Raw genomic sequence first — 26,385 nt, 5'->3', positions numbered from 1 at the left:
AGAGATAGGTATAACAACATCTTGATATTAAGCTTATTCAATAAACACTAGTTATCGGAAAGAAACTATTTACCGGCACATAACCATTCTGCACATATCCAGTAATGCGTTGATAAATTCCATATTTGGTCATTTCCGTTTCAACTGTGACCCTTCAGTTGCCTTCCATCACATAACTGGAGTGTTTTTTAACCCTAATGGAGGCAGCTACCTTAATGCTCAACCATTGTAACCCTGCAACAAAAAAATACAAAGAAGTTCAACTTCCCGGATATGTTTCTTGAGTCAGATAATTAGCTTTTCAAAACTGCGCTACAAACCAGTAGGTAATAAGATCAGATATGAAAGTGACTGACTCACATTCTCAAAAAAATTGGACAGTTGCTTGAGTATCACCAAACCTGTAAAAGCTACTTCCAACTAGATTTAATAGTTATATATAGAGTAAACACAAAATAATGCTGATAAAATGCTATAAAACCCGACCCTTTCAATGCCAAAACACCCCAACCTTCCCATACAACCCATCAAAAAAGTTGGCATAAGTAAAACTGCCATCTCCCTATGGGGAACACAAAACACAAAATATCCCAAAACTGGCCGTGATCCAAAAAAGTTAGAACCAACTAAGAGATGCCTAAGCATCTCCTTGAGTCTCTTGTTGAGACTCCCTACTTGTCCCCAACTGTGATGATATCATATTCAGTTGTTTGTCATGCTCAGAAAAAGCATTTCTAAGAGCAGCCATATCACCCAAAATTCTCTCTAGTTGTGTCTTGTAATTGTCTGCACTATTCTTGATCCTTTCATTCTCCTCGGCCAAACGTATAAATGCCTTGTTCTTTTTCAGCGAAGGGCTGGGATCTGGAATGACTGAGTGGCCTAGTCCTTGTGCATAGCCTGATTTGAATCCTAACACCTCTTTGAAAACCTCGGCTGCAGCTTCATCGCCATCTTCTTCTGATTCTGCCTCATTCAACCGCTCTATCATAAGATTCTAAATTTCCACAAACAAAATTATTCAAACATTTCAGTGTATGAGGAATCAAACACGGATGTCATTAACTGAAAATAACACAGGATAAGTTAACTCACATAATTATGTTCAGCTGCAGCATTGATCCATTTACCCTTCTCCCTTGATCAATGTGTTTCTTTGTAAAATGCTATCATATTCGGTGCCTCCCCACTCTTCATGAACAAAATATATGTTAATTTTAGCTCAAGTACGGATTTACAAAATTACACAACCTATTTTAATGAAAGTTTATCTTACTTTCTCTTCCAATATCCTGACAAAGGATTTCCTTCCCCCCGTATGCTTAACCTTCTGTTTTTTCCTATTATTAGTGTTTCTATTCGACTGTTCCTGAAATAATTCACAATAAATAAATTATTTCAGCTCTGATACAGCTTACAGTACATTAATCAACTCAAGCTATACAAAAACATCTATTAGACAATCAGGTATTATAGGCAGATTTATTCTAAATACTCAAAATCCCCTACTTCCTCCCCATCAATACAACTCAGGTTGTACCTTGAATGAGCTGCTGGCCCACCTTGAACATAGCCACTCCCAAACATGTGGCTCCACCGACGATTTTCGACCAGCTAGTGCCTCCTCGTGTGATCCATATTTCTTGTAGTGCTTGTGTAGTTCGTAATGGTATGCGTTATACTTGTCAGCAAGTGCGTTTACCACAGCTTCGCGATGGTTTTCCTTGGTCCAATCCAAAATGAAATCTGCCTGCACATGCACCAACATCATATCACATGGTTGTCGCTACTCTAACAAACATACATTAAACAGAAAATTAACTCAAACTTTGTGAAACTGCACATTTTGGGTAACCCTTACTCTAACACGATTGATAAGCTCATGTTTGTGCTTGTCGGGAACCACACTCCAACTAGCATTCTTCATATCTGCATGTACTTTCACTATCCAACTCACTCGACTACTGAATACATTGGCATGTTCGCATAATGGACCCCTGTGCCCATCCTTTATATTTACAGGGATCTTGCCCAACTTCCGTAGCTGTTCAAATGCTGTACCCTTTGCAGGCCCTCTGCCTCGTTTTTTTATGGGTGGACCTGTAATATAAGTGTTATTACAATGTAGTTATCAGCAAGCGTTAGGAATCTGGCATTATACAAAGCACGCTGAATTAAATCCCAAAGTCTTTCTTTGTACATATATAAGACTTGAAAATGCCAAACCTGTGATGTCTCCCCCCTCATTTCCGTCTTGTTGTACAACATTCCTTGCGTCCTCTACTGAAACTTCTGTTATTGCTTCTGGTGCAGCATCAACTATGGAATCCTCCTCATCCCTTAGGCCCCTTCTCGGAGGCAGCACATCTGAAACAGAGGCATTTTGGCTTGCTGCTATCCGAGGTGGCCCTCGGGGTAATCGTCCCCGACGTCCACTTTTTAGGGTTGGAACTGTAATCAAAGTGGCGAATTATTATGTACTGAGCAACAAGCATATTTGACATGCAATATTAAATAGCATAAACTTCGAATGTCAATCTTTCCACTATATTATAGAAACGGGCCTAACCTCTGATGTCTCCCCCATCATTTCCAAACTGGTCTACAGGTTGCATTACCTCCTCTACACCCACTTGTGTTACCAAATCTGGTGTGGCATCAACTATGGGGGACAACACTGCTGGAACATTTTCAATTTGGCTTGATGAAGTCCTACATGGCCCTTGGGATCGTCCCCTCCGTAAGCTTTTTATGGGTGGACCTGTAATAAAACTCTTATTAATTGTTTACAGGTTAACATTCATCATTGAGTATTCATTATAACTAGCAATAACTGGCTCAGGACTTTCTTGATAAATTAAGGCTACAAAATGCCAAACCTGTCACGTCTCCCCCCCCATTTCCTGACTGTTCTACAGTGTTGTTGACGTCCTCTACAGCCACTGGTTGCACTACTTTTGGTGCAGCATCAACTATGGGATCCTCCTTATCCCTTACTCCTCGTGTTGGACGCAGCACTGCTGGAACTTCTTCGGTTGGGCTGCATGCTATCCGAGGTGGCCCTCGGGGTAGTCGTGCCCGACGTGAATTTTTTACAATCCAAACCATTAGGTTAATTGACTGTAATTACGAAATCATTTCATCAATGCAAGCTGTCTCATAACCCATGAAGGATGCAGTTTTCACCACCCTCAAACTTGTTATAGTTTAGTTTTTTCGTACTTTTATACACTTCTATTTGCAATGACCAACAATTACATACGATAACAGACCAATGACTGGGCAAAATGTAACAGAAATTACATCTAAGTATTTATTGCACTTCAATATAGGAATGCTGAAACACTTTACCATAGCATATTAACAAATTTTTTCAGCAAAATATCAACATATAGTTCAATATGGACAGTGATCCAAACAGATTATCTTATAAGGTATGACTAAATATGGTTGCAATATTTAGGAAAAACCTTAAACTGTTATTATTGGTGTCAAGTTTTAGAAAGTTCAGCTTCATAAACACTTATGTATCATCAGTTTCAACAGCTCCTGCTAAGCAAATGCCTTACTCTTTGCCTTTATCATAATGCTTGCAATGCATATTTGTTATTGAAGATGTCCTAACCTTTTGGCAAAGTAGATCTGTCATTCCTAAGTTAAGGGCCAGATTGGAAGGGAAATGCCATGATTTTGTTGAACACGGTTTCTACCACCCTACTCTATACCTTCTATCAACAACATATTTACAGTAGATAAAAGAAAGGTTTTTTCTTTTTCAAGTTCATTGTTATAAAATGGATACCCCAGCAGGAAAAGTTATTCCTGTGTTAAATGTCAAATCTAGCTGAGTTTCCAGTTTGTGTAAATGTTTTTACATTCAGACTGACTCACAGATCTATGTATGTTTAGAAAAATCCCTTCTTTTAACACAGGAAAACTTACATAGCTATAAACAGGAAAATCAGGAATCATCCATACAAAATAAGGCTGGGCTGAGTGTAACTATGTACCTGTTCTTGGGTATGTTCTGGTAATCCCTTTGTCACACTGAATGAACACGATGTTAAATCTGCAGGTCTGAAAATCTGATCCCGTGCAAAACCAATGGCTTTTGGGATTGTGCTTTCAGACACTACCCTCTTCTCGGTGCTTCATTCTTCAGCCAAGACTGAAAGTTCTCAATAGGTTTTTATTTGACAACCCTCTGGTACCCACGAAGCTGTGATGTAACTGGGCAGCTGTCACTTCAGCAAAAAAGTGTGGCGCGGGTTTTGTTAATTTTTTTGGAAGCTGAATTCCCGCCTCCAGCAACTCATCAATTGGTTTGAGACTATGTAATAGGTTATTTATTTCTAACAGGACGTTAATGTGCTTCAGGATTTTCTCTTGGGCTATTTGTACATGTTTCTGTTAACAAACAAACCCATACGTGTAATGGAGAAAGTTTACCTTTGTAATTAATATCTTATTTGTAACCTAGCTAGTATGTAGGGGACACATGGGCCACATACGTGTAGCTAATGCATGCCACATGCATCCCAGCCCTCAACATTTGTCATTCAAATGTTAAATTTTTTTGCATGCCAATTGTGGCCCACGTGTACAGACATTATGGGAATGTACTCTTGCATGGTCCATTTCACATTTGTACCATAGTAGAACCCAATTAACATGAATTGGGCCTATTGTTTTGGACACTATATGCATAATGGTAACAATAGTTTCCATTTTCCCATTATAAATACAGGCCTGAACACGAATAACATTCTAAACTCTTACCTGTGTTCTTGTTTACGCATGCCCCATTGATTATATAGTCTTGCCCTGTTATTTGCATATGGTTTGATTACGTTCATGATCTCTGTGTATACAATGTTAAAGGATTGATTACGTTGGACATTCCCCCGTATACAGTGGAAACATATGCATTAGGGCATAAATATATTAATTCCCTTCTTAATTCTTTAAAAACTTATCAATATAAGTTTTGTTGGCCATTCCTAAGTTAATAACGCTGTTATATAATCTGTCGAAATATACTGAACAAATCTAGCTGAAAGTTCACATATTAAAAACTCCTCTTCCTCATTATCATTTATGTTGAAATGGCGATAATGATTGGATCATTTATTGGGATATTATGAATGTTAAAAACAAGTACTTTTCTTGCCCAACATTCTGTACAAAGTTTACTGCCACTGCAATATTGTTTGTGGATGTAAGTTATTCATATCTTATTTGCATCACAAGCCAAACCAATGTGATCTCTTCATCGTACCTGTATTGTTTTATGCATACTTAGTAACCTCCCTGTCATGCACTTTTACTAATGTTCAGCTTAGAATATTCATACTAGCCTCTTCACAAAATTATATCACTCTGCCAAATTATTTGTTGCACAGTTCCAATTCAGCCTTATTCCATAAATCAGTACGTCATTTACAATTATGCTGAACCATTCTTGAATGAGTTTGATGCTCTGCTTTGGCGTTGGTGACATAATGTGCCAAATATACCTTGCTTCATGCACTTTTAGTTATAATCATTTGGATTATATTCCATTCTGAAAAGCAGTGTTTGAATATGTCATACTTAAAACAAATATGCCGTTAAGATATTTGCTGGTCCTTTATATATGTTTGATTGAGTGGCTGGTGTATGGTGAACTATATAGGATGATGATCAATAGGAGTCTCTTTCTTGTTAGTTGGGTGTTGATATGCTTTCAACCATATTTGTATATGGCTGCTCCCCCATAAGCCATTCATGACACCGTGGTAATCATATTCCAAGGTGTAAATTAAAGTGTTTGCCTAGTTACATCAACTAGGGATTAATGTAACTAATCCCTTCTGCGTTGTATCACATTCATTAACTCAATGCTTGGGAGTATGATTCATATCATTTAGCTACCCCAACATATCCTCTGCCAATATTGCTAACTACTGGGACAAAGTGGGGCTATATTAAGGAGAATTGAAATATATGTATGTTAATTTACCTGTAACACCCATACCAGTAGGTAAAATCCCTTCATACTAATAGGGACATTTTAGGTGATATAAAATCTTCCAAAATATACTCATGCATACTGCCACTACACACTACTTGACGACAACCTTATATCAACTAAATATCCTGGGCAGAAAGCTAAACAGTTTTCAGTACATGAAATATACTGTTACATAAGTACCATAATTAGACTACAGATTGCTTATAGTTCAATATCAGGTACGTCATAAACAGGCAGATCATTACAAAACCCACAAAATGCATCACCACATAATATGCAAATCAGTGTAACATGAGCATTTAATATATCACAAAAGTCAGCCTTAAATGCATATTGTAAACCAACTGAATAACAAAATGACCTCACATGCTGAACCACATTATCATTTGTCTACTCCCTTGACACATGCATTGTTGAAGTGTGGAGATGGAAGGGCACAAGTTGAAATACCTCACGCATTGTCTGCAAGGATAATCATTTACACCAAGTCAGGCCACAATATAAATCATCCTAAGTTAATATATACATGTTTGGTTTTTATGGAAATACTTAATATTTAACATAATAAGAAAGTTGAATATGTGATAAGGTATTGCTTTAATCAACTGAAATACATGTCTGGTCGAGTTAAACTCTCTGAACTCTTTAACTTAATGAAAGCAATCAGATGTTAAGTGACCAACCACATTCACAAGAATTATATAGTATATAATTCTTTCCACAAGTGCATGCTGTTTATAACTGGAAATCAAGTGTCATATTTAGTACCATCATTATCCCCGTCATCTATGTTCTCCATCCAAAAAATCATTGTTCTGCACGTCATCATTATCAGTGTCCTCATCATCACTTCCTGGGGATAATTGTGATCTAGATATGGTTGATCGATCAACCTGTAATTGCTCTTCCCCGACCCGGGTCAATGGATTGAGAAATCCATCATTTTCATCAACAGGACCATAGTTCGCAGCATCAGTGTCACTATCGTCTTCTGCGTCAACAGTGGAGGAATCATCATCATCATCATCATGGAATTCTGATGATTTATGCCCAATATTGTAAACATTCCTAGTTGATATCTTGTGTACTGCATGCCAACTTCCCCCCAAAGTTGGGTCCTTAATGTAAAACACTTGCAATGCTTGGGAGGCTAGGGCGAAAGGCTCATCTTTATACCATTGCCTCGAAGTATTAACACTTGTGAAATGATCCCCAACTTGTATCCCTCTTCTCTTGTCGCCAATGTCCCACCAATCACATTTGAACAAGAAGCACTTACGCCAACCCATGTAGCGTAATTCTATGACCTCCGTCAACTGGTCGTAGTAGTCAACAGGGTTACCTTGATGGTTGCCATAAACAACAACCCCACTGTTTTGGGTGAGTCGACGCGTTTCGAGGTTCTTCGAGTGAAACCGAATTCCATTCATGATACAGCCATGGTATGATGCGACCAATGGATCTGGTCCACATGCTAATGCATATATGTCATCTGTCACCTCGGGAGGAGTCATTGCATGCAACTCCGCAATCTACATTGAAATTAGACAAATGACTTCAGAATCATGTTCATGCTCCTTTTCCATTAAAGGGTATTGTTTATATTTAAATAAGGGAAATCTTACGCGTGCTCTGAACCATGATGGGAATTGACTTTGGTGCCTATGCTCGAAGTTACTCAAGCCCTCTTCCTTCATCTTGTTATAATGGTCACTACAAAAACCAGAATCGACATTAAGTTATTCCATCACAATAAAAGACAATTCCAAGTTAATAACATCACGAGGGTGCACTTACTCTATATAGTGCTCAATCTCCGGGCAATTATTAAGCACGTACCACTCAGCCTTGGACAACACGGTATCAGGCAATACAGATATTTTTGCCCCCCCTAATGGGCGAACCTTTTGGGAGAAAACAGATAAACTTGGCTGTTGGGAGCATAAACCAACATCAATGTTCCTTTCCTCTCGGTTATGTCTAGTCTCGATATCATTAAGGTACATAGAGCAAAATGTCAAGCACTCTACGTGAACATATGCTTCAGCAATGGATCCTTCTGGACGAGCTCTATTGCGAACGTACCTCTTGAACTTACCCATATACCTCTCAAAGGGGTACATCCACCTGTACTGAACAGGTCCTGCTAGCAACGCTTCATCCGGTAGATGAATAGCAAGGTGCACCATGATATCGAAAAATGCAGGTGGGAATATCATTTCCAGTTTGCAGAGAATGATGGGGATATTAAGCTGAAGCCGTTCCAACACTGTTTTATCTAGTGTTCGAGAACATAATTCTTTGAAAAACAAGCACAACTCTATTAGGGCTCGACGCACATTAGCAGTTAGGAACCCACCAATTACAACCGGCAACAAGTATTGCATGAATATATGACAATCATGGCTCTTCATTCCCATTATTTTCCCGTCACTAACGTTGACACACCGGGCAATATTTGAGGCAAAACCGTCAGGGAATTTGACGTCTGCCAACCGAGCACAAAGACTCCTTCGCTCAGTTGCATTTAACACGTAACATGCACACTGCATAGAAGTACGATCACCATCATGTTGTAGATGTAACTCTTTCCTTAGTCCAAGATGTTCCAAATCCCTACGCGCATTGGCAGTGTCCTTACTTTTGCCCTCAATATGCATCAAAGTTCCCAAGACATTATCACAAATGTTTTTCTCAATGTGCATGACGTCCAAGTTATGTCTTAATCCCAAGTCTAACCAGTACGGAAGCAAAAAGAAGATACTTCTTTTTGTCCAATTAAGTTCATTGGGCAAACGTTTCCTCTTCTTTGAAATAGATTTACCAAAATGCACATCTGAGACCTCATTTAATTGTTCCAATAAAGCATGTCCTGTGATCAATTTAGGTTGGAGACGGTTTTCCTCCTTACCATTAAAAGCACTTTTTTTCCGTCTCCAACTATGATCTACCTCCAACCAACGACGATGGCCCATATAACAGTGTTTTCGGCCATGAACCAACCACAATGAATCTGTTTCAGCATTACAAGTAGGGCATGCCATCTTACCCTTTGTGCTCCAGCCGGAGAGATTAGCATATGCAGGGAAGTCATTAATAGTCCAGAGCAATGCCGCCCTCAACACAAAGAATTCTCGTTTGTATGCATCATATGTACGAACTCCCTCTTCCCATAATTCTATCAACTCATCTATTAGTGGACGCATGAACACGTCAATATCATTTCCCGGTGCCTTTGGTCCAGGGATTAACAAAGACATCATCAAGTACGGATCCTTCATGCATAACCAAGGAGGCAAGTTGTAAGGCACAAGTAGCACCGGCCAAATACTATACGGCTTGCTCATATTATTGAATGGGTTGAACCCATCACTCGCTAAACCAAGTCTGACATTACGAGGATCTTCAGCAAATGAGGCATGCTTCCTATCAAAGTCTTTCCAGACCTGTGAATCTGCCGGATGTCTCATGTGGGTGGTATCATCAACACGCTCTGTTTTATGCCACCTCATGACTTGGGCAGTCTTCTTTGACACAAACAATCGTTGCAACCGCGGCTTCAAAGGGAAATATCGGAGGACTTTTTTGGGTAACCTATGTTGGGTAGATGTGCTTGAGGCCCACCTAGATGCATTACATTTAGGGCACTCATCCTTCTCAGCATTCTCTTTCCAAAATAAGGCACAATCATTTGGACATACATGTATCTTTTTGTAACTAAAGCCCAAACCACGTTGTAATTGGCGAGCCTCGTTATATGAGGCAGGGAAATGTGCTTGAGGAAATGCAGCTTGCAACAGCTTGATAACCATGTCAAACGACTTCACAGTCCAACCACCAACAGTCTTTATATGAAGCAACTTGACTATGAATGATAGCTTTGAGAACTTAGAACAATTTGGATAGAGTGGCATTTTGGCATCATCTAGCAACTCATCGAAGTTAGGGGGTATTGGAGTATGAGCGGTGTGTCCTTGGGGAACTCGGTCTGCATCACCTTCTGGACTAGAGGAATTGTCCATGAAGGATCCAACACGGATGTCATCTAACATCTCGTCGACATCATCAATGTAGTCATTGTAGGAATAGTCATCAATACCCTCCTCATCCGACGATGTGGTGTATTGCAAAGTTTCCTCCTCGCCATGGAATATCCATTCCGTATAAGATGTATCTATCCCGACAATGAACAAATGATCCTCAACCATAGAGATAGGATGGAAAGATCGATTTCAGCATCGCCTACATGGACACCTAATGCAGTCTCTCCCCGGTGCGTGGGCCTTCGCCATATCTATGAATTTTTTTATGCCCTCAGCATATTCGTTGGAACGCATCCTATCTTCAATATGCATCCAAGCCCTATCCATCTGGTAACGACACAAGAAATTGTACAAGTTCAGAAGGATATGAAAGAATTCTTGGTAGACTAGAGAAAGTAGGAACGATTATAATGGTTTGGGGGAGGGAAAACTCTTTCATCTCAGAAAGAGTGGCAGAAGTTCCATGCTGACTATTCAGATCACATGAAAGCCTCATATAGTTTAGTTGATGAGGTCCAATTGACTTTACCTAAGAGAATTGGTTCAGGTAAACTCAGGCTAATGAATATAGGTTTGCTTCTATGGTCATTTATTCATGGTCTAAGTTGGACAGTTTTTTATAATTGTGTGATCACATTAGCTAGGAAGTTCTATGGTGTTAAGGTAGCTAACGTGCTTACTTCTGGGCCGTCCAAATGTTTTTTTCCAATTTACATTTGAAGGTAGCACAGAGAATGTCTACCATACAAAAACATTTAATTGCGAGAGTTTGAGGAACCATATGAACTGAAATATACATTAATTTCCGGTATAAAAAGATGGTGAACGGCTTATTGCTTCCACTCAGTTCTACAGAATTGGCCCTCTAAGCTATTGGGTTTGCAAAAAATGTTTTTACTGGCTTTTTTGTATACATAGATGTATTGATGGTGTTATGACGGACTTGCATGGGGAACAGAATTTCTGTAAGGTATGACTTGTATTGTTAAACTTATGTATGAATAATCCCAATTAGAGTGTAGTGGTCCTCAATTGTTGTTGTAAGGGAGAGCAGGTATTTGATTTAAATAGATTTCATATACAATGATCAGTTTATTGTACCAACATGTCATAATAGTATCAAATACAAACTTCGACCCAAAAATGGTTAGTGTAATTGTTCAAATGGAAAAAATTAATAAAAAACTGTATTAAGGGAAAATAATAACATTACACAACATTATTGTTTTGTCTAATCCAATGTGGAGTGATGAATAGGGAGGTATTAACATTTTAATTGAAAACATGTATCTATCAACAAAATTCTGAAGATGGCTTTGAATAAACCCCATAATTAGTATGATATCATGTGAGTATATAGAGACCCAAAATTCTGAGAGCCATTCTTGGGAAACTTACACATAACTGGTGTTCTGATTAATAAAAGTATCAGAAATCTGATTATTTAAAAAGACAACCAGGTTTTTTTATATAAGCAAAACAGAGAGGTGGTTATTACATTCTACCAATGGAAGGCATCAGCCCCCTCATTTCCAAACCACATACCTGAATTTGTAATAAACGATCAATTTATATATGGGGGATACATTATTAATTTAATCTAATGTCCAGAATCAGTCCATTATATGATTAAGACAAGACTGTTAAAGCAGAGAGAGGTCTGTATCACAAAACTAAATTTCGTTGATAATTTATTAACCTTGACACCAGTGATTTTGACATTGGATTGGGTACCAACTGAAAAAGCAACTTCAGTACTGGTCTTTCCATGCATCAAGGTTAATAAGTACTACAAGGTCAACATCCTGGTTTGTGGCAAATAATTGTGGCATTTAACCTATTTATTTGGAAACATCCAAACATGCTCAATCATTTGCCATATCCTATCAATAAAATACTTGATAATTTGGGGTTGCTATCATCTAGATACGTGAATTTTTATATGGGAGTGTGGCTATCATCTATCACCCATGAACGGCTATGAGCACAAGAACTCAAGAAATCTGATGATTTCTAGCACTAACAGGGCAGATCTCCCTGTCCTGAGATATATAATCATGTAATTCCAAGTGTAAAACATTCATAAGCCTGATTCACATACCAAATAGCCTAAAGGGATAAACAATCCATCACATAAAAACTACTTGTCCTGCGTGATGCCACAAAACCACCAATCCAATTCAATTAAAGAAGCTGCAAGTGGGATTTTCACAATACGAAAAGTGCACAAAAATCGTACTAGGCCTCAAGAACCAGAGATACAGAAGCATAGAAATCTCTTCCTATAGGCGATAGAATTACCAAGGGAGAGAGAGAGAGGGAAATTTGAGAAGAGAAATTAAAATTAGGCAAATGAAATTAAGAGAGAGATTAACCTTTTTCCGTAGCTATTCAGCAATCAATAGCGTAGCCGTGAGTTGCGGCAACCATCCTACAGTGAGGTTCCACGGGGCGGCGAAACGAGAAACCACCACCGGCGTATTTGGTGAGATTATGCGGTGTTGAACGGGTCAATTTGGGCTAGGGATCTCTTGGGCACAGATTTAAGAGAGAGATGGAGATTTATTCCAGAAATTGCAGCAAAAACAAAGCCGGTGTGATTCTCTTGCCCGTTTGTGTCCTCAACTGGCGGTAGTGATTATCTCTGGGGCCGTGAAAAGAGAAATTTTGGCCGGATTATCCCTCAGATTATCCGGTGTTGAAGGGCACGATTTGGGCGTTAGGGTTCTCTCGGGCGCAGGTTGAAGGCATCGATTTCTGGTGTGTTTAGTTTATATTGTTATAGGCAAAAATTAAAATAGACTAGAGGTAACAACGGCAAACTTATTAACACGAACACTATCTCCTCGCTTTAATAGGTTAAAGGCCATGACTTTTCATCCGTCGCACGTTTTTTGGTGATAAACGTCAAAACCTATTCTTCACGGAAGGGATTTGTCCCATTATCTAGTATTTCCCACAAGCGTTAGTCACGGAAAATAAAATCATCAAAAAAAATGCTTTTTCTTGTAGTGACTAGAGGTTCATTGATTCTTTGTTGTACATATTTCTCATGGAACTGCAGTTTTCAAAACCACGTGATCAAAACCTCAAATAATTGCAACAGAAATATGACAGACAGATGTTTTTGAAGAAATATTAATATTGATGTATATGCAGGGACATGAAATATCCTAGTCATTACTACAACTTGATCTGGTCTGAAAACAACTTTATTACTTGCAGAGAGGTAACTGACAATTAGGAAACTACAACCCCAAAAATTATTTGAGTCCTATGTATGATCTCTTGTATCTATCTTCGTTCTAAAAGTCAAGATAATCTTTTCTTTCTCCCTGGTATATATGGATCAAAACAGTACAAACAAGATAGCATAAACAAATCAGAATGAATTAAGGAGCTGCTAATGAAATAACAAGCTGGTAGCTTAAAGTACTTCGTGGTTTCTTGATGAGGTTTCACAGCAACATGATGAGAGTCTGAGAGTTGGTTTTTGTTTTGTTTTGGATTAAGGTGTAAATCCACATGACGCACAATAAATTTCAGCTTTGTTTGATGCATAATAAAAACTCACAAAATGCTTTGGACGTTTCAGAAGGATATCATTGAGGTTGTTGAGTGCTATAAGAGTGGCCTTCTTTTTCTGTCATTGATTTATTCCCTTATCTTCCACTTTTGATCACCAAACTCCTGTTTAGTACTAAAATTCAGCAAGCACATGTCAGATTAAAAATTAAAAAATTTGAAAATTTCTTATAAATTAGCTAGCTCTTCCCATGCATTAACGTTGTGAAGGATGAGCCCACCCCACTAGCTTTCCAAACTCCTGTTTAGTACTAAAATTCAGCTAGCACATGTCAGATTAAAAATTAAAAAATTCGAAATTTTCTTATAAATTAGCTAGCTCTTACCATGCATTAACGTTGTGAAGGATGTGCCCACGACACTAGCTTGCAAATATAGAACTCTTTTGAATGCCCTCCAAGTGGTATGGTCAAAATTAAGAACTTTGAAATATTGTAGTAATTGTAAAACTCTCATATTCAGACAAGCAATACTGATCGGTGAAGGAAACGAGTACCCTACAAAGAAGGAAAACTGTAACAAGTGGGGTACGTAGGCAAGGAGAATTCAATTTGCATGCTGACGTTTATATATAGATTCATTCTATGTTTCCATGAGACATTTTCTGTGCTGCAGACGAATATAATTGAAACCAGGCCAGCAAAGGGAAGGCGCAGAAAGACATGGAGAAGAACGAGCTCAAACCCATCACAGCAGAAGAGCCTAAGATAAACTACAGAGGAGTTAGAGCCATGCCATTTGTTATAGGTAAGAAAAAGAGATATGATCATGCGGTTTTTTCTGCTGCATAATCTTTTTTTCCCCTCATATTTGATGACCCAAAAATGCAGGCAATGAGACCTTTGAGAAGCTAGGGACGATTGGCACCTTAACAAACCTTCTGGTCTATCTCACTACTGTTTTCAACATGAAAAGCATCACTGCTACAACTCTTATCAATGTCTTCAATGGCACCACCAACTTAGCTACCTTACTCGGAGCTTTCTTGTGTGATACTTACTTTGGCCGTTACAAGACCTTGGGATTTGCCTCAGTCGCCTCTTTTTTGGTACTACTGCTAGTACTCCTATTCATCAAATACCCAACTAAGTAAAAACTATACACAAATGATTAAGAATCCATTTGATACCTTGCAAAACAGTAACATCTTTCTAATCTGTTCTTTTTTTCCTCTCTTTTTTCCTTGAAATCAGGGGATGCTCGCGCTGACTTTTACAGCAGGAATTGCAAAACTGCATCCTCCCCACTGTGAGACAGAAGATCCTGGGGGATGCCATGGCGCAACACCATGGCAACTGGCTTTCCTATTGGGTGGACTCGGCTTTCTAGTTGTTGGGGCTGGTGGCATTAGGCCATGTAACTTGGCCTTTGGTGCAGAACAATTCAATCCCAACACTGAATCTGGGAAGAGGGGAATCAGCAGCTTCTTCAATTGGTACTACTTTACCTTCACTTTTGCCATGATGGTGTCTTTGACAATAATTGTTTACGTGCAATCCGATGTGAGCTGGACCTGGGGTTTAGCCATTCCTACCTTTCTGATGTTCTTATCCTGCGCACTTTTCTTCATGGGTTCACGAATTTATGTGAAACTAAAACCTGAAGGTAGTCCTTTTTTGAACATACTGCGAGTTATAGTTGTTACAGTCAAGAAGAGGAAATTGAAGTTACCAGAGCAACCATGGCTCTCCCTTTTCAACCATATTCCCCCCGGTTCTATCATCAGTGAGCTTCCTTACACCGATCAATTCAGGTAACGTAAACGGCTTATTTACTAATTATTGCGAATTTATTATTCCTTAAAGCTATTAATATCTGTGATTTTTTAAAATAATGTAGATCACGCTATATTTCTTCTGAGTTTTAATACAAGTTACACAAGGAAGTTTACAAACTATGTGGCTGAATATAGTTCATTAGATTCTAATGTTTTTTTTTTATTGTAAAGATATAACATATCACATTAATCTTTTTAATTATGGTCTAAGATTTCTGTATAGAACAATAAATTAATTCTTATAACAACTCATTAATCATACTCAGTTACCACTCATCAACAAAACAAAAGAATTAACATTCATTAGTTCTCAGATTTGTAGACAAAGCCGCGATCAGAACCCCAGAAGACCAACTAAACTCAGACGGATCAGCAGCAAATCCATGGAGACTCTGTAGTATGCAGCAAGTGGAACAAGTAAAATGCTTGATGAGAGTGATTCCCATATGGGTTTCAGCCAGTATATACTATGTTGCCCTTCTTCAACAGCAAATTTATGTTGTGTTCCAAGCACTTCAATTCGACAGACGCCTAGGCAATACTGGTTTCAAGATCCCTGCAGCCTCCTATACTGTCTTCACTATGCTTGGCCTCACTATCTGGATACCTATCTATGACCGAATCATAGTCCCAGCACTACGAAGATTCACAGGCAAAGAAGGTGGCATCACTGTCCTGCAAAAGATGGGTGTTGGCATGGTTATTGCCATAGTCACCATGCTTGTATCCGCCATTGTCGAGGAAAGGAGAAGAACTTTGGCTCTCACAATGCCAGTAGGTATAGAACCAAGAAGAGGTGCAATTTCTTCTCTGTCTGGTATGTGGTTGGTACCTCAGTTGACATTAATAGGATTTTCTGAAGCATTTACAGTTGTTGCTGAAGTTGAGTTCTTCTACAAGCAAGTCCCAGAAAACATGAGAAGCATTGGGGGGTCTTTATTGTTTGTTAGTTTTGCTGTGTCAAGTTACTTTAATGGTTTCTTGGTTTCTATAGTTCACAAAACAACTTCTGGTGCTGCAAGTGGTGACTGGTTGCCTGAAGATCTTAACAAGGGGAGATTGGATTACTTTTATTACTTGGTTACTGCATTGCAGGTCCTAAATTTCGGTTACTTTATCATGTGTGCAAAGTGGTACAGGTACAAAGGAAGTGTCAGCAATGTTCAAGAAGTTGACGTGAAAAAAATGCCATCCGAAAAATCTACAGTTTGATACCTGAGCGATGATACTCTCCATCCCATTTTTAGAATCCAGAAAAACATTTCACTTGAAACATCGTTCAACAATATCCTTTTTTTTTCTGTACTTTATTTTGTGAACTATGTAACATAAAAATATAGAATGCAACAGCAACCAATTGGCTGCAATCATAAATTAAAATGAGGGGAATATTCTTCACAGATTTCCTTTCATTTGTGCACCTTAAAGAAGGCATCAACCTTATTGTTCACTGTCAAGAACATATATATTAAATAAAGTGCAGAAATTTGTATTTTCCTTTCTGAGTTTCACTCTGATTATATGGTCTGGTCCGTTTCCATGAGTTTGCTTAACCAGTGGCATATGGATACTATGGTTCCTAGCATATTGAAAACAGCACTGGTTCAGCCTTCAACATAATTGTTGGTGAACAGCACTTAATTAGGAGGGACCTACCCAAAGATTCCATAATAATTATGTACTTCTTAATTATCTTCACACGTTTCTCCTAACTTTAAATGCCTGGTCCCCTCTTTATACTTTTGAAATTTTGGACATATTATTTTACATCTTTTATATATATATATATATATATATGTATGTATATTTTTAATTCTGTTAAGTATAATTATTTTTATATATTTTTTATATATTTTATTAATATAATTAGTTAAAATAATTATTTTATATTAAAAAAATAACACACTTAATTATATTGATAGAATATATAAAAAATACGTAAAAATAATTATAGATAGAATTTTTATTTTTTTAATCTTTGGCAAGAAATATATAAAAAATATATTCTGTTATTTTTTATATACGTGGGGAGTGGATGCATGGGAGTGGCCCACTCCCCACGTACGCCAAACTCAAGAAATAGAATTTTCACTATAAATATTCAGAATTCCTTCTTACATAAAATCATGATATCTCATGCCATTATGGGATTTATTATTATAATAAAAGAAAATATGATTATAAATTGTTGTAACATCACCCGCTCTGTATGATTACTAGTACAAAAAATCACAAATATCGACGCATCAAAACTTGCATTGTGTGATTAAAAAGAGATATTAAGTTCTTTTTTCATTCAAAATGAAGTCTTCCTTATAAATGACTTTATAGAGATGCAACTTTTGTCAATATTTATGAATTATGACTTAGTTTTCAATAAAATTTAAGACTTTTTTTTTTTAAATTTTAAGGGCCGACAGTACCCTCAATTTTATTGATAACTTTTATTTTTTATGAAGAAATCAAAAATTTCTAAGCTTTTCTTAAAAAAGAAAAAAAAAAGGTCAATTACATTATTATACTATTTATAATTATTCAAACAAAACAAACTAATTTACATACAAAACAATGAAGAAAAACTACTAATTTATCATAGTGTCTCTAAACACTGGTAATCTCAAAGAGTAGTGAGTGCATCATGATCTGCCACAAAGTTTCCTCATCTAAAAGTAAGCTGTATAAAAAGGCTGATAACTAGTGAAAAAGAAAGAGAGAATATCACCCTAAGTCTTGTAATATTGCCATCGAGGGGAAGCCAAATCATGAAGAACCCAATGTACAATAACAACATGGTTGAATCTGTTTCACAAATCATTCCCTAGAATTCCAGTTGTTGGTAGTACAGTAGTGTCAAATCCTAAGTGATCAAGATCGAGAAAAGGCAAAATTATTTAAAGTATCCTTACCATTTCCATATATAAACAGATCTAGATCTATCAATATTGAACTTAAACGTAACCTATAAGAGATATTGGATGCTACCAAGTAACTAATAAAGGTCTTTAAAGACTTGTTTGCTTCTATTTTGGACAGCGAGTGAGATGAAAATTGAAAATTGAATAAAATAGTATTAAAATATTTTTTTTAATTTCAAAAAGTTAAATTATTTAATTTATTTTGTGTGAACGTTTGATAAAGATGTAACGATTAGATGAGATAAGTTGAGAGATTTCTCGTATCATGTTTAATTTACTTTCTACTTCACACAAATGCACGCACATACATATTGTATAAAAAGCTATTAAATATATGAGTTCTGTCATATATAAGCCAATGCATATAAACATCATTTACTATAAAACTTATTATAATTACCAAAAAAACAATTAAAATACCAATTTTTTTAATATTAAATGATGTGAAATTTTTCTATATCAATAATGAATTTGATGTCCTGATCATAAAGAAGCATGTAATAGAATTTTTTTTTCATAAATATCTATGTATTTATGTGAATTATATATATATATATATATATTAGCCCTTAAAAATCAAGCAATAATTATAAGTTCGGTAGTTTTAAGGAAGAACCCAACTGGCAGTCTCACTTGGGGCTTTGACTAGTTGTTTTGAAAAAACAAATGTCCTTTTCGAACAAACTTTTATGTCAATACATAATATGCAAACCTATTCTTGGACGGCAAAGCTTGATATTGGACAAAGCAACTTCAGCCATGTATTCTTATATATAGATAGCTTTGAAATTTGTGTTCACATTTAGATGATGATGCAGATGATCTTAGAGTGCACTTGCACTTGAAAATGATTGTTTTTTCATTAGAGAAAAACACAAGTAGATGGAAAGGACCCAACTCTGACTTTGCTCAAACAAGAGATCACTTGCGCATCTTCCGCACACAATATAATTAAACTGCTTCGAATAATGAAGTATACTAAGATCAAAATGGGACCAATGCATTGTCAATAAAGCACCCCAGGGACTGTTGACATAAGCCATTTAATGGAATGGTAACTTCATAAATGCTTTGACTAGCCCCATAAATAAACGAGACTACTTGAGGAGATAAAAGCATTATCAAAACGTATCTTTATATTATGAAAAATGATATTACCCTTAAATTATGGAACACCATGTTATAGGATATGCTATGTTTATGCATAATCTAATCGAGAGTGCTCGATCTACCAGTTTGAGACTTTGAATGACGAGGAATCTTTTTCTTTTCTCTTCTTTGTTATGAGATTTTATTTTTTTTTTTAAATGTAAGCCTAATTTTGGAGAAATTAAAACCGTTCACGTAAACCACTTTGTTTTCCTTTGGACTAAAGGTCTGAACGGCGTCTCAGTGGTCCAACAGAGCTTCAAGACAGTACTCTTATTAACTCATTCAGAGGAAAAATGATCCCTGTGACTGTAAGAGAGGGAAGGACTAGGCGTCTCCATCAGGAAATGGAAATGGAAACATGTAGGTGGGAAAGGTTGGAAAAAGAGTAGGACTTCTTCCTCTGAGTTTGTAGCATATCTCTCTCTTTATATAGCAGTTACCACACACACAAACGCACAGAGAGACAGATATATAGAGAGAATGGAGAAGAATGGTGGAGGAACCATGGAGAATAATGAGAAAGCTGTTGGAACTAAAGAGCCTAAAATTAACTACAGAGGATGGAGATCCATGCCATTTATCATAGGTTAGCTTATTATTTTCTGTTGCATGCCCCCCTTCTGTGACTGACCTTTACTTTCTTCTTCTTTTCATTTTGGAGTTTTGTTTGTTGTAAATCCTGAGTTTCTGATTTGGACAAGATTTCAGGGAATGAGACTTTTGAGAAGCTGGGAGCCATTGGCACCTTATCCAACCTCTTGATCTATCTTACTAGCGTCTTCAACATGAAGAGCATTACAGCTGCAACCATGATCAACGTCTTCAATGGTACCACCAATTTCTCCACCTTGATTGGAGCTTTCCTCTGTGACACTTACTTTGGTCGCTATAAGACATTGGGGTTTGCTACGGTCGCCTCCTTTATGGTACTACTACTGCTTCCATTCATACTCCTTTTGTAATCAATTTGCATCCATGAGAGATGACATTTGTATATGACGAATATTTGTTTCTGTGTAAAGCTTATTTGTTATAAATTAATAATTATATGACAAACACAAGAACTGAGATCCAAGGAAAACAGAAGGCTTGAGAATGATTTACCCCTTCATTTGCTTGATGCAAACACTTACTTTATCATATTTGCATCAACTGCAACCATATGCAGAGTTTTAGCTCATTCAAATTCTGTCAGAATGCATCTGATGTCTGATTTGTCAATTTTTTGTAAAGGGGTTGCTTCTGATACAACTAACAGCGGCAATCAAGAAGCTGCATCCACCCTCCTGCGGATCAGGAGAGAATGACACGTGCAAAGGGGCAACGGCAGGGCAATTGGCATTTTTACTGACTGGGTTTGGACTTCTAATAGTAGGGGCTGCTGGCATTCGGCCATGCAACCTGGCCTTTGGAGCCGACCAATTCAACCCTGAAACAGAATCTGGGAAGAGGGGAATCAATAGTTTTTTCAATTGGTACTTCTTTACCTTTACTTTTGCTCAGTTGGTATCCGTGACACTCATTGTGTATGTGCAGTCCAATGTGAGCTGGGCTATAGGTTTAGGAATTCCAGCAATTCTGATGCTCATTTCGTGTGCACTCTTTTTCATTGGTTCAAAAATGTATGTGAAAGTTAAAGCCACAGGTAGTCCTGTGACCAGTCTGGCACAGGTCATAGTGGTTGCTATTAAGAAAAGGTCGTTAAAATCGCCAGAACAGCCATGGCTCTCCCTCTTCAACCATGTTTCTCCTAGTTCTATTAACTCCAAGCTTCCATACTCCGATCAATTCAGGTAGGCAACTTTTAAGGATTTTTAAATTGAAGGTCACATTAACACTGGGTGTAAAAACTGAAACAACCAAAATGTTCATTTTGGCAGATTCCTGGACAAAGCCGCAATTGTGACCCCCGGAGACGAAATAAACAAAGATGGATCAGCAACTGATCCTTGGAAACTATGCACCATGCAGCAAGTGGAAGAAGTGAAATGCTTGTTCAGAGTGATTCCTATATGGATTGCAGCCCTCATATATTATCTTGTCATAGTTCAACAGCATATTTATGCAGTATTCCAAGCCCAGCAATCTAACAGACGCCTAGGAAACAGCAACTTCAAGATCCCAGCTGCATCCTACATTGTCTTTTTGATGCTGAGCTTGACCATTTGGATACCCATCTATGACAGAATTGTTGTCCCGTTCCTCCAAAGGATCACTGGAAAAGAAGGCGGCATCACAGTCCTCCAGAGAATGGGAATTGGCATATTTCTCTCTATTATCACTATGCTAGTATCTGCTCTGGTAGAAGGGCGTCGAAGGACAATAGCTCTAACCAAGCCAACTCTAGGAGTTGAACCAAGAAGAGGAGCTATTTCCTCAATGTCAGGTCTCTGGTTAATTCCTCAACTAACACTAGCTGGACTAGTTGAAGCATTCGCAGCCGTTGGCCAAGTTGAATTCTACTACAAGCAATTCCCTGAGAATATGAGAAGCATTGGTGGATCTCTATTATTTTGTGGCATGGGAGGTTCAAGTTATTTGAGTAATTTCCTGATATCAATTATTCATCGAACAACAAAGGGGGCTGCGACCGGAAATTGGTTGCCAGAAGATCTTAACAAGGGAAGATTGGACTACTTTTATTACACAATTGCTGCTATAGAGGTGCTGAATTTGGGCTACTTTCTAGTTTGTGCAAGGTGGTACAGGTACAAAGGGACTGGCAAGGATGATACCCTTGAAGAGAAGCTTGGATCAACACAATCTGGAAAAACAATTGCCTGATGATAAACAAGTTCACAGCTAATCTTCATTGTATTAGGCTATATATATACACACACCATCTTGAATAATATTTTTAGAGGCAGTTTAAGGTCCATTACTTATGTACCGACTTTATGTAGGTTCATATCAGTTGAATAGAAAATGCCAGTTTCTGATGCAGAGTTAAGCTAAAGCAGGATGCGTTAATATAGATGGGAAACATGGCATATGTATTTTTATTATCCTCTTCTCTTGAGATATAACACTACAAAAACTTGATGCAAAAACTTTCTACAATAACTTCTTTCTGCCTACGTGAAAGAAGATAATGAAATATTTTCCGACGACCGGGAAGAGTTCCAGCTTGGGGGCCGGAGGGGCAATGGAGCAATCAGTAATGATAAACCTAGTATTCTTTTACAATTCTATATCTAAATTTAAAAGATTCAAATCAAGAAGTGTCTTTTAAACATTTTCTATGAAGATGCATAGTCACTTTGGTTGGTTATAAAAAGTAGTGAATAATTATAGATCTATTATTATTAAATCAATTACTATTATTTTCCTCTAAAAAATTATATTTGCCAGAGCAGTTAATACAATAACCAACAATTGAACTTAAAAAGTTAAATAAAATATTATTTAAATATAAAATATTAATATTATTTTTATTTAAAATTTTAAAATTTTTAATTATTTATTATATTTTATATAATAATTTTAAAAAAATTATAATAATTAAATAAAATAAAATAAAATAAAATGATTTGCCTAACAAAATAAAATAAAATGTTATAAAATGGTGGGAATGCACGTTGAAGTTCGATAATCACACGTTAAAAAGAATGAAAATGGAGCTTCTGGAGCATTGAACGGCAGATAGCTTGGTCAATGTCAGATATTATTCCAAAACAGGTGGTCATTGTCAGATATAATTGCAAAAGAAAGTGATACACTTACCTTTTGCTACTAACTTTCAATCTTTTATGAACATGATCGTTCTCATCATCATGTCATCTCAGAAAGAAAAGAAAGAAAACAGTGGTGGGAACACAAACAGAGAGTCATCATTTTAGAATATTTGCAGAAAACGTCCAAAATAGGGTATAGAGGAAAAGCACTACACGTCTTTGATTCTGAAACCGCAACGTATATTGTAGTGTCATGTCATACAATAATTCAGTGGTCCTGTAATGGTTACGCGTTTCCTAAGAAAAGAAAATCTATGTTTTGCTCCAAAAACTAACCACTCTCTAAGTACAAGTAAATATGCGTACCATCGGCTTTGAGCATATGTAATGGCGTAGTCAAAATATCAATATAAATCTAAGTTTTAGTTAGATATAAGAAAAAGTCTTCATATTATATTAGTTAAAAGTTCACAACCCAAGATTTAAGCTAAAGTAAATTAAAGTGACTCTTTATTATTGAAAAGTTACTATTTACCTTCAATATAATTATTTTATTCTTTTCATAAACTTATTTCTTTTTTTACCACATTAAAATAAATTACTACATTGAAATAAATCATATAAATATTACATTGAAATAATTTATCACATTTTATTTTTTAATAAAATTATTAATTAATATATAATATGTATATTCAAACTATAAAATAAAATTTTAATAAAATATTATTAAAATATATAATATTATATTATTATTGTACCTTTAAAATAACTAGTCTAATATAAACTCATATAGCTAAAATTTAATGCTATAGTCAAAAGATGAGATTCTAGCTAAATTTTAAACTTAACAATGGCTCCGCCATTGCCAATACTCTTACCAATGCTAACATGGCAGGTTATTTTAAAAAAATGAAATATACAAAAGGAGAATTGGTTTTGCCATTTTTAGAAGAATTGTTTTGTCTCTATCCTCAGTGGCGTCTGTTCCTCCGCAATCACCTCCATGGATCTCTTCTGCCATTTTCATCTCTACTCACCAACTCCTCTCTCACTTTCTCTATCTTCAGCTGCTTGTTCTGATTGATCTCTTCCTGGAGCAATACAAAGCTCTCCCTGTTCAGCTTCAAACTTCACATTAGAGTACGTAGTAGTCTTAGCAGGAGAATCGCACCAGCATACTACTTTCATATGTAAAAATCGTCTTTTCAAAAAAGTATTCGCTTCCACATTTTTAGTTTTATTGTTCATCTGAAAAAGAATAGAACTTTTCACTATTTTTTCCTGAAGATAAATGATATAATGTTTTCCTTTACCCTATTGACCAGAAAAGTGTTATTCGTTTAGGAAGCTCTTCTTACATGCGTACAATTCTAGAGACTGCAAAACGAGAAAACGAGTTGAACGAGGTGTTTGATCTAACCACTCCACCCACTCCCACTCTACTTGTGTCCTCTCCTACCTTATGCCGTTACTGCCTCCGTCACTGCTCAACCACGCCAATACGATACCATCAATAAAACCCAATATTATTTTTTTTTTAACCATTAGTTCGTTATTTCTATTATTTGATGCAATGTTTTGCAAGATAGATGGTGGTGGCCAGAACAATATTTGCTAACGTATGGAAGATTTTCTACTTTTGGAATTGAGTTGACATTTCAGGATCAGATTATAATTAATTGATTCACCTATATTTTCCAATTGCTCTCAGGCGTAGATTTTCTATGTTTATAAGTTCAATTTTTTATTTCAAGGAGTTTAATTGATTCACCGCTATTTTCTAATTGCTCTCGTACATTTTAGCCTTGCTAATACTGCTGTTTCTATACTTCCCAAACCTATAATTATACAAGGAAAACTATTCTGAATGTGGCCTGCTTCTAGCCTAAACTCTTATTATGTAGGTGACCTACTTGCACTTCTGAATGTGTCATCTCATGAGAAGATACTACCTACTACATATGAAAAATTGAGGCCTCCTCTTGGGAAGCATCATTTAAAGGTTTGTTTGATTATGTATTTTAGATTTAATTTGCAAGATATAATTGAGTTTAATCCCAATTCTTTATAAGCAATTAACTTCATTAACAAGCAAGTGTAATCCAATTTTGAACTTGAGTGGAGTAAATCTAACATAGTTGGCTGTCATATATCCTTTACCTATAGTCAATATTTGTATATTGTATCCTTTTGAGTTTAGGCTAAAAACTCGTTTATGCCAGAAATAGAGTTTATTGTTGTCTTTTGGATATCCATTTTTATTTTCCTGATATTTCTTTTCTTTTACTTTCCAGATTGTGGAGTTCATTGCAGTGTTATTGAAAACTACCAATGATGCTGCACAGAATGAATTGGTCAGCACAAGAAACATTCGACAAGCCATTGATCTTTTATTTGAGTAAGTTTCTCATTTCGACATTCAATGCATGAGTGGCCAAGTTACAATTATTTAGAAAATTGTTGGTCTTCTCATACAAGACAAATTGTTTTTATCTTTGTTATATGAAGACACATGGTTTTAGTTAGTTGTCTGTGTTCAATGACGTAGGTACCCATACAATAACTCGCTACACCACCATGTAGAGAGTATTGTATTCTCATGTTGGATAGCAAGACTGATAGCATCGCCAATCATCTTTTTCGATAGTGCAATTTAATTGGAAAGATTCTCCAAACAGATAAAGCACCTATTCTTTCTGGTGGCAGTAATCAGGTCAATCTTTTATGACTCTCAAATATCATTGTAGTACATTTATAATGCTTTGCTGAACCAAATAGAATTAAAATGAAGGTACAAAAATAAAAAGGACTAGTAGTCAAAATATAGACACATGGCAAAGTATGTGTAATATCATGTGGTTGCATAAATATTTATGTTCTCTTAGCTGTTGATTGCAGTAGAAATTATAATTCTTCTATAGTTATTTATGAATTTGTAGCCAACAATTCCTAGTTTTGTCTATTTCATGTTGCTTTGATTTTTTTTTTAAGGGAATATTTCATTGCATAACAAATCAAACCATACATGACTTATCAAAAGAAATAAAAGGAAGAACTATATCAGGACAGTCTTCCAATCATACAGTTTCAACATTACGAGTCATAGCAAATTTTGCAGCAATATGAGTTGCTTGATTTCCATCTCTACTAGTGAATGTAAGAAGCCAACTTGAAGGACCATAAATAACATGCTTAATATCTTCAATAACTTGCCCCAACCATG

At 36.5% G+C, this 26,385-nt stretch overlaps 4 protein-coding genes across 5 annotated transcripts; 3 read left to right on the top strand and 1 right to left on the bottom strand.

Moving 5' to 3' along the window:
• Nucleotides 1-6,795: 6,795 nt before the first annotated feature.
• Nucleotides 6,796-10,221, bottom strand: LOC122282156. Its single transcript, XM_043094110.1, has 3 exons — nt 7,811-10,221; nt 7,639-7,726; nt 6,796-7,545 (listed from the first exon to the last, which is right to left on the bottom strand). Exons 1-3 carry the CDS (start codon nt 10,219-10,221, stop codon nt 6,796-6,798), a joined length of 3,249 nt encoding a protein of 1,082 aa, XP_042950044.1.
• A 4,004-nt stretch (nt 10,222-14,225) lies between these two features.
• Nucleotides 14,226-16,915, top strand: LOC122280645 (protein NRT1/ PTR FAMILY 2.11-like). Its single transcript, XM_043091624.1, has 4 exons — nt 14,226-14,388; nt 14,472-14,689; nt 14,835-15,394; nt 15,733-16,915. Exons 1-4 carry the CDS (start codon nt 14,304-14,306, stop codon nt 16,628-16,630), a joined length of 1,761 nt encoding a protein of 586 aa, XP_042947558.1. The 5' UTR covers nt 14,226-14,303; the 3' UTR covers nt 16,631-16,915.
• A 2,831-nt stretch (nt 16,916-19,746) lies between these two features.
• Nucleotides 19,747-22,441, top strand: LOC122281712 (protein NRT1/ PTR FAMILY 2.11-like). The gene is made up of 4 exons (XM_043093449.1): nt 19,747-20,071; nt 20,194-20,411; nt 20,719-21,278; nt 21,366-22,441. The coding sequence occupies exons 1-4, from the start codon at nt 19,966-19,968 to the stop codon at nt 22,267-22,269; spliced, it is 1,788 nt and encodes a 595-aa protein (XP_042949383.1). The 5' UTR covers nt 19,747-19,965; the 3' UTR covers nt 22,270-22,441.
• A 1,683-nt stretch (nt 22,442-24,124) lies between these two features.
• On the top strand, nt 24,125-26,010 carry LOC122280865 (serine/threonine-protein phosphatase 6 regulatory subunit 3-like). Of its 2 annotated transcripts, XR_006230052.1 has the most exons (4): nt 24,125-24,302; nt 25,067-25,164; nt 25,457-25,560; nt 25,711-26,010. XR_006230052.1 is itself a non-coding variant. In XM_043091933.1 (3 exons), the coding sequence occupies exons 1-3, from the start codon at nt 25,030-25,032 to the stop codon at nt 25,817-25,819; spliced, it is 348 nt and encodes a 115-aa protein (XP_042947867.1). In that variant the 5' UTR covers nt 24,998-25,029; the 3' UTR covers nt 25,820-26,010. The 2 variants fall into 2 exon arrangements, 1 of the variants encoding a protein (XP_042947867.1); XM_043091933.1 differs by lacking the exon at nt 24,125-24,302 and having other exon boundaries at nt 24,998-25,164.
• Nucleotides 26,011-26,385: the final 375 nt, after the last annotated feature.

Source organism: Carya illinoinensis, chromosome 11, assembly GCF_018687715.1.
Source record: "Carya illinoinensis cultivar Pawnee chromosome 11, C.illinoinensisPawnee_v1, whole genome shotgun sequence".
NCBI lineage: Eukaryota > Viridiplantae > Streptophyta > Magnoliopsida > Fagales > Juglandaceae > Carya > Carya illinoinensis.
This window is presented reverse-complemented; position numbering and strand designations above follow the sequence as displayed.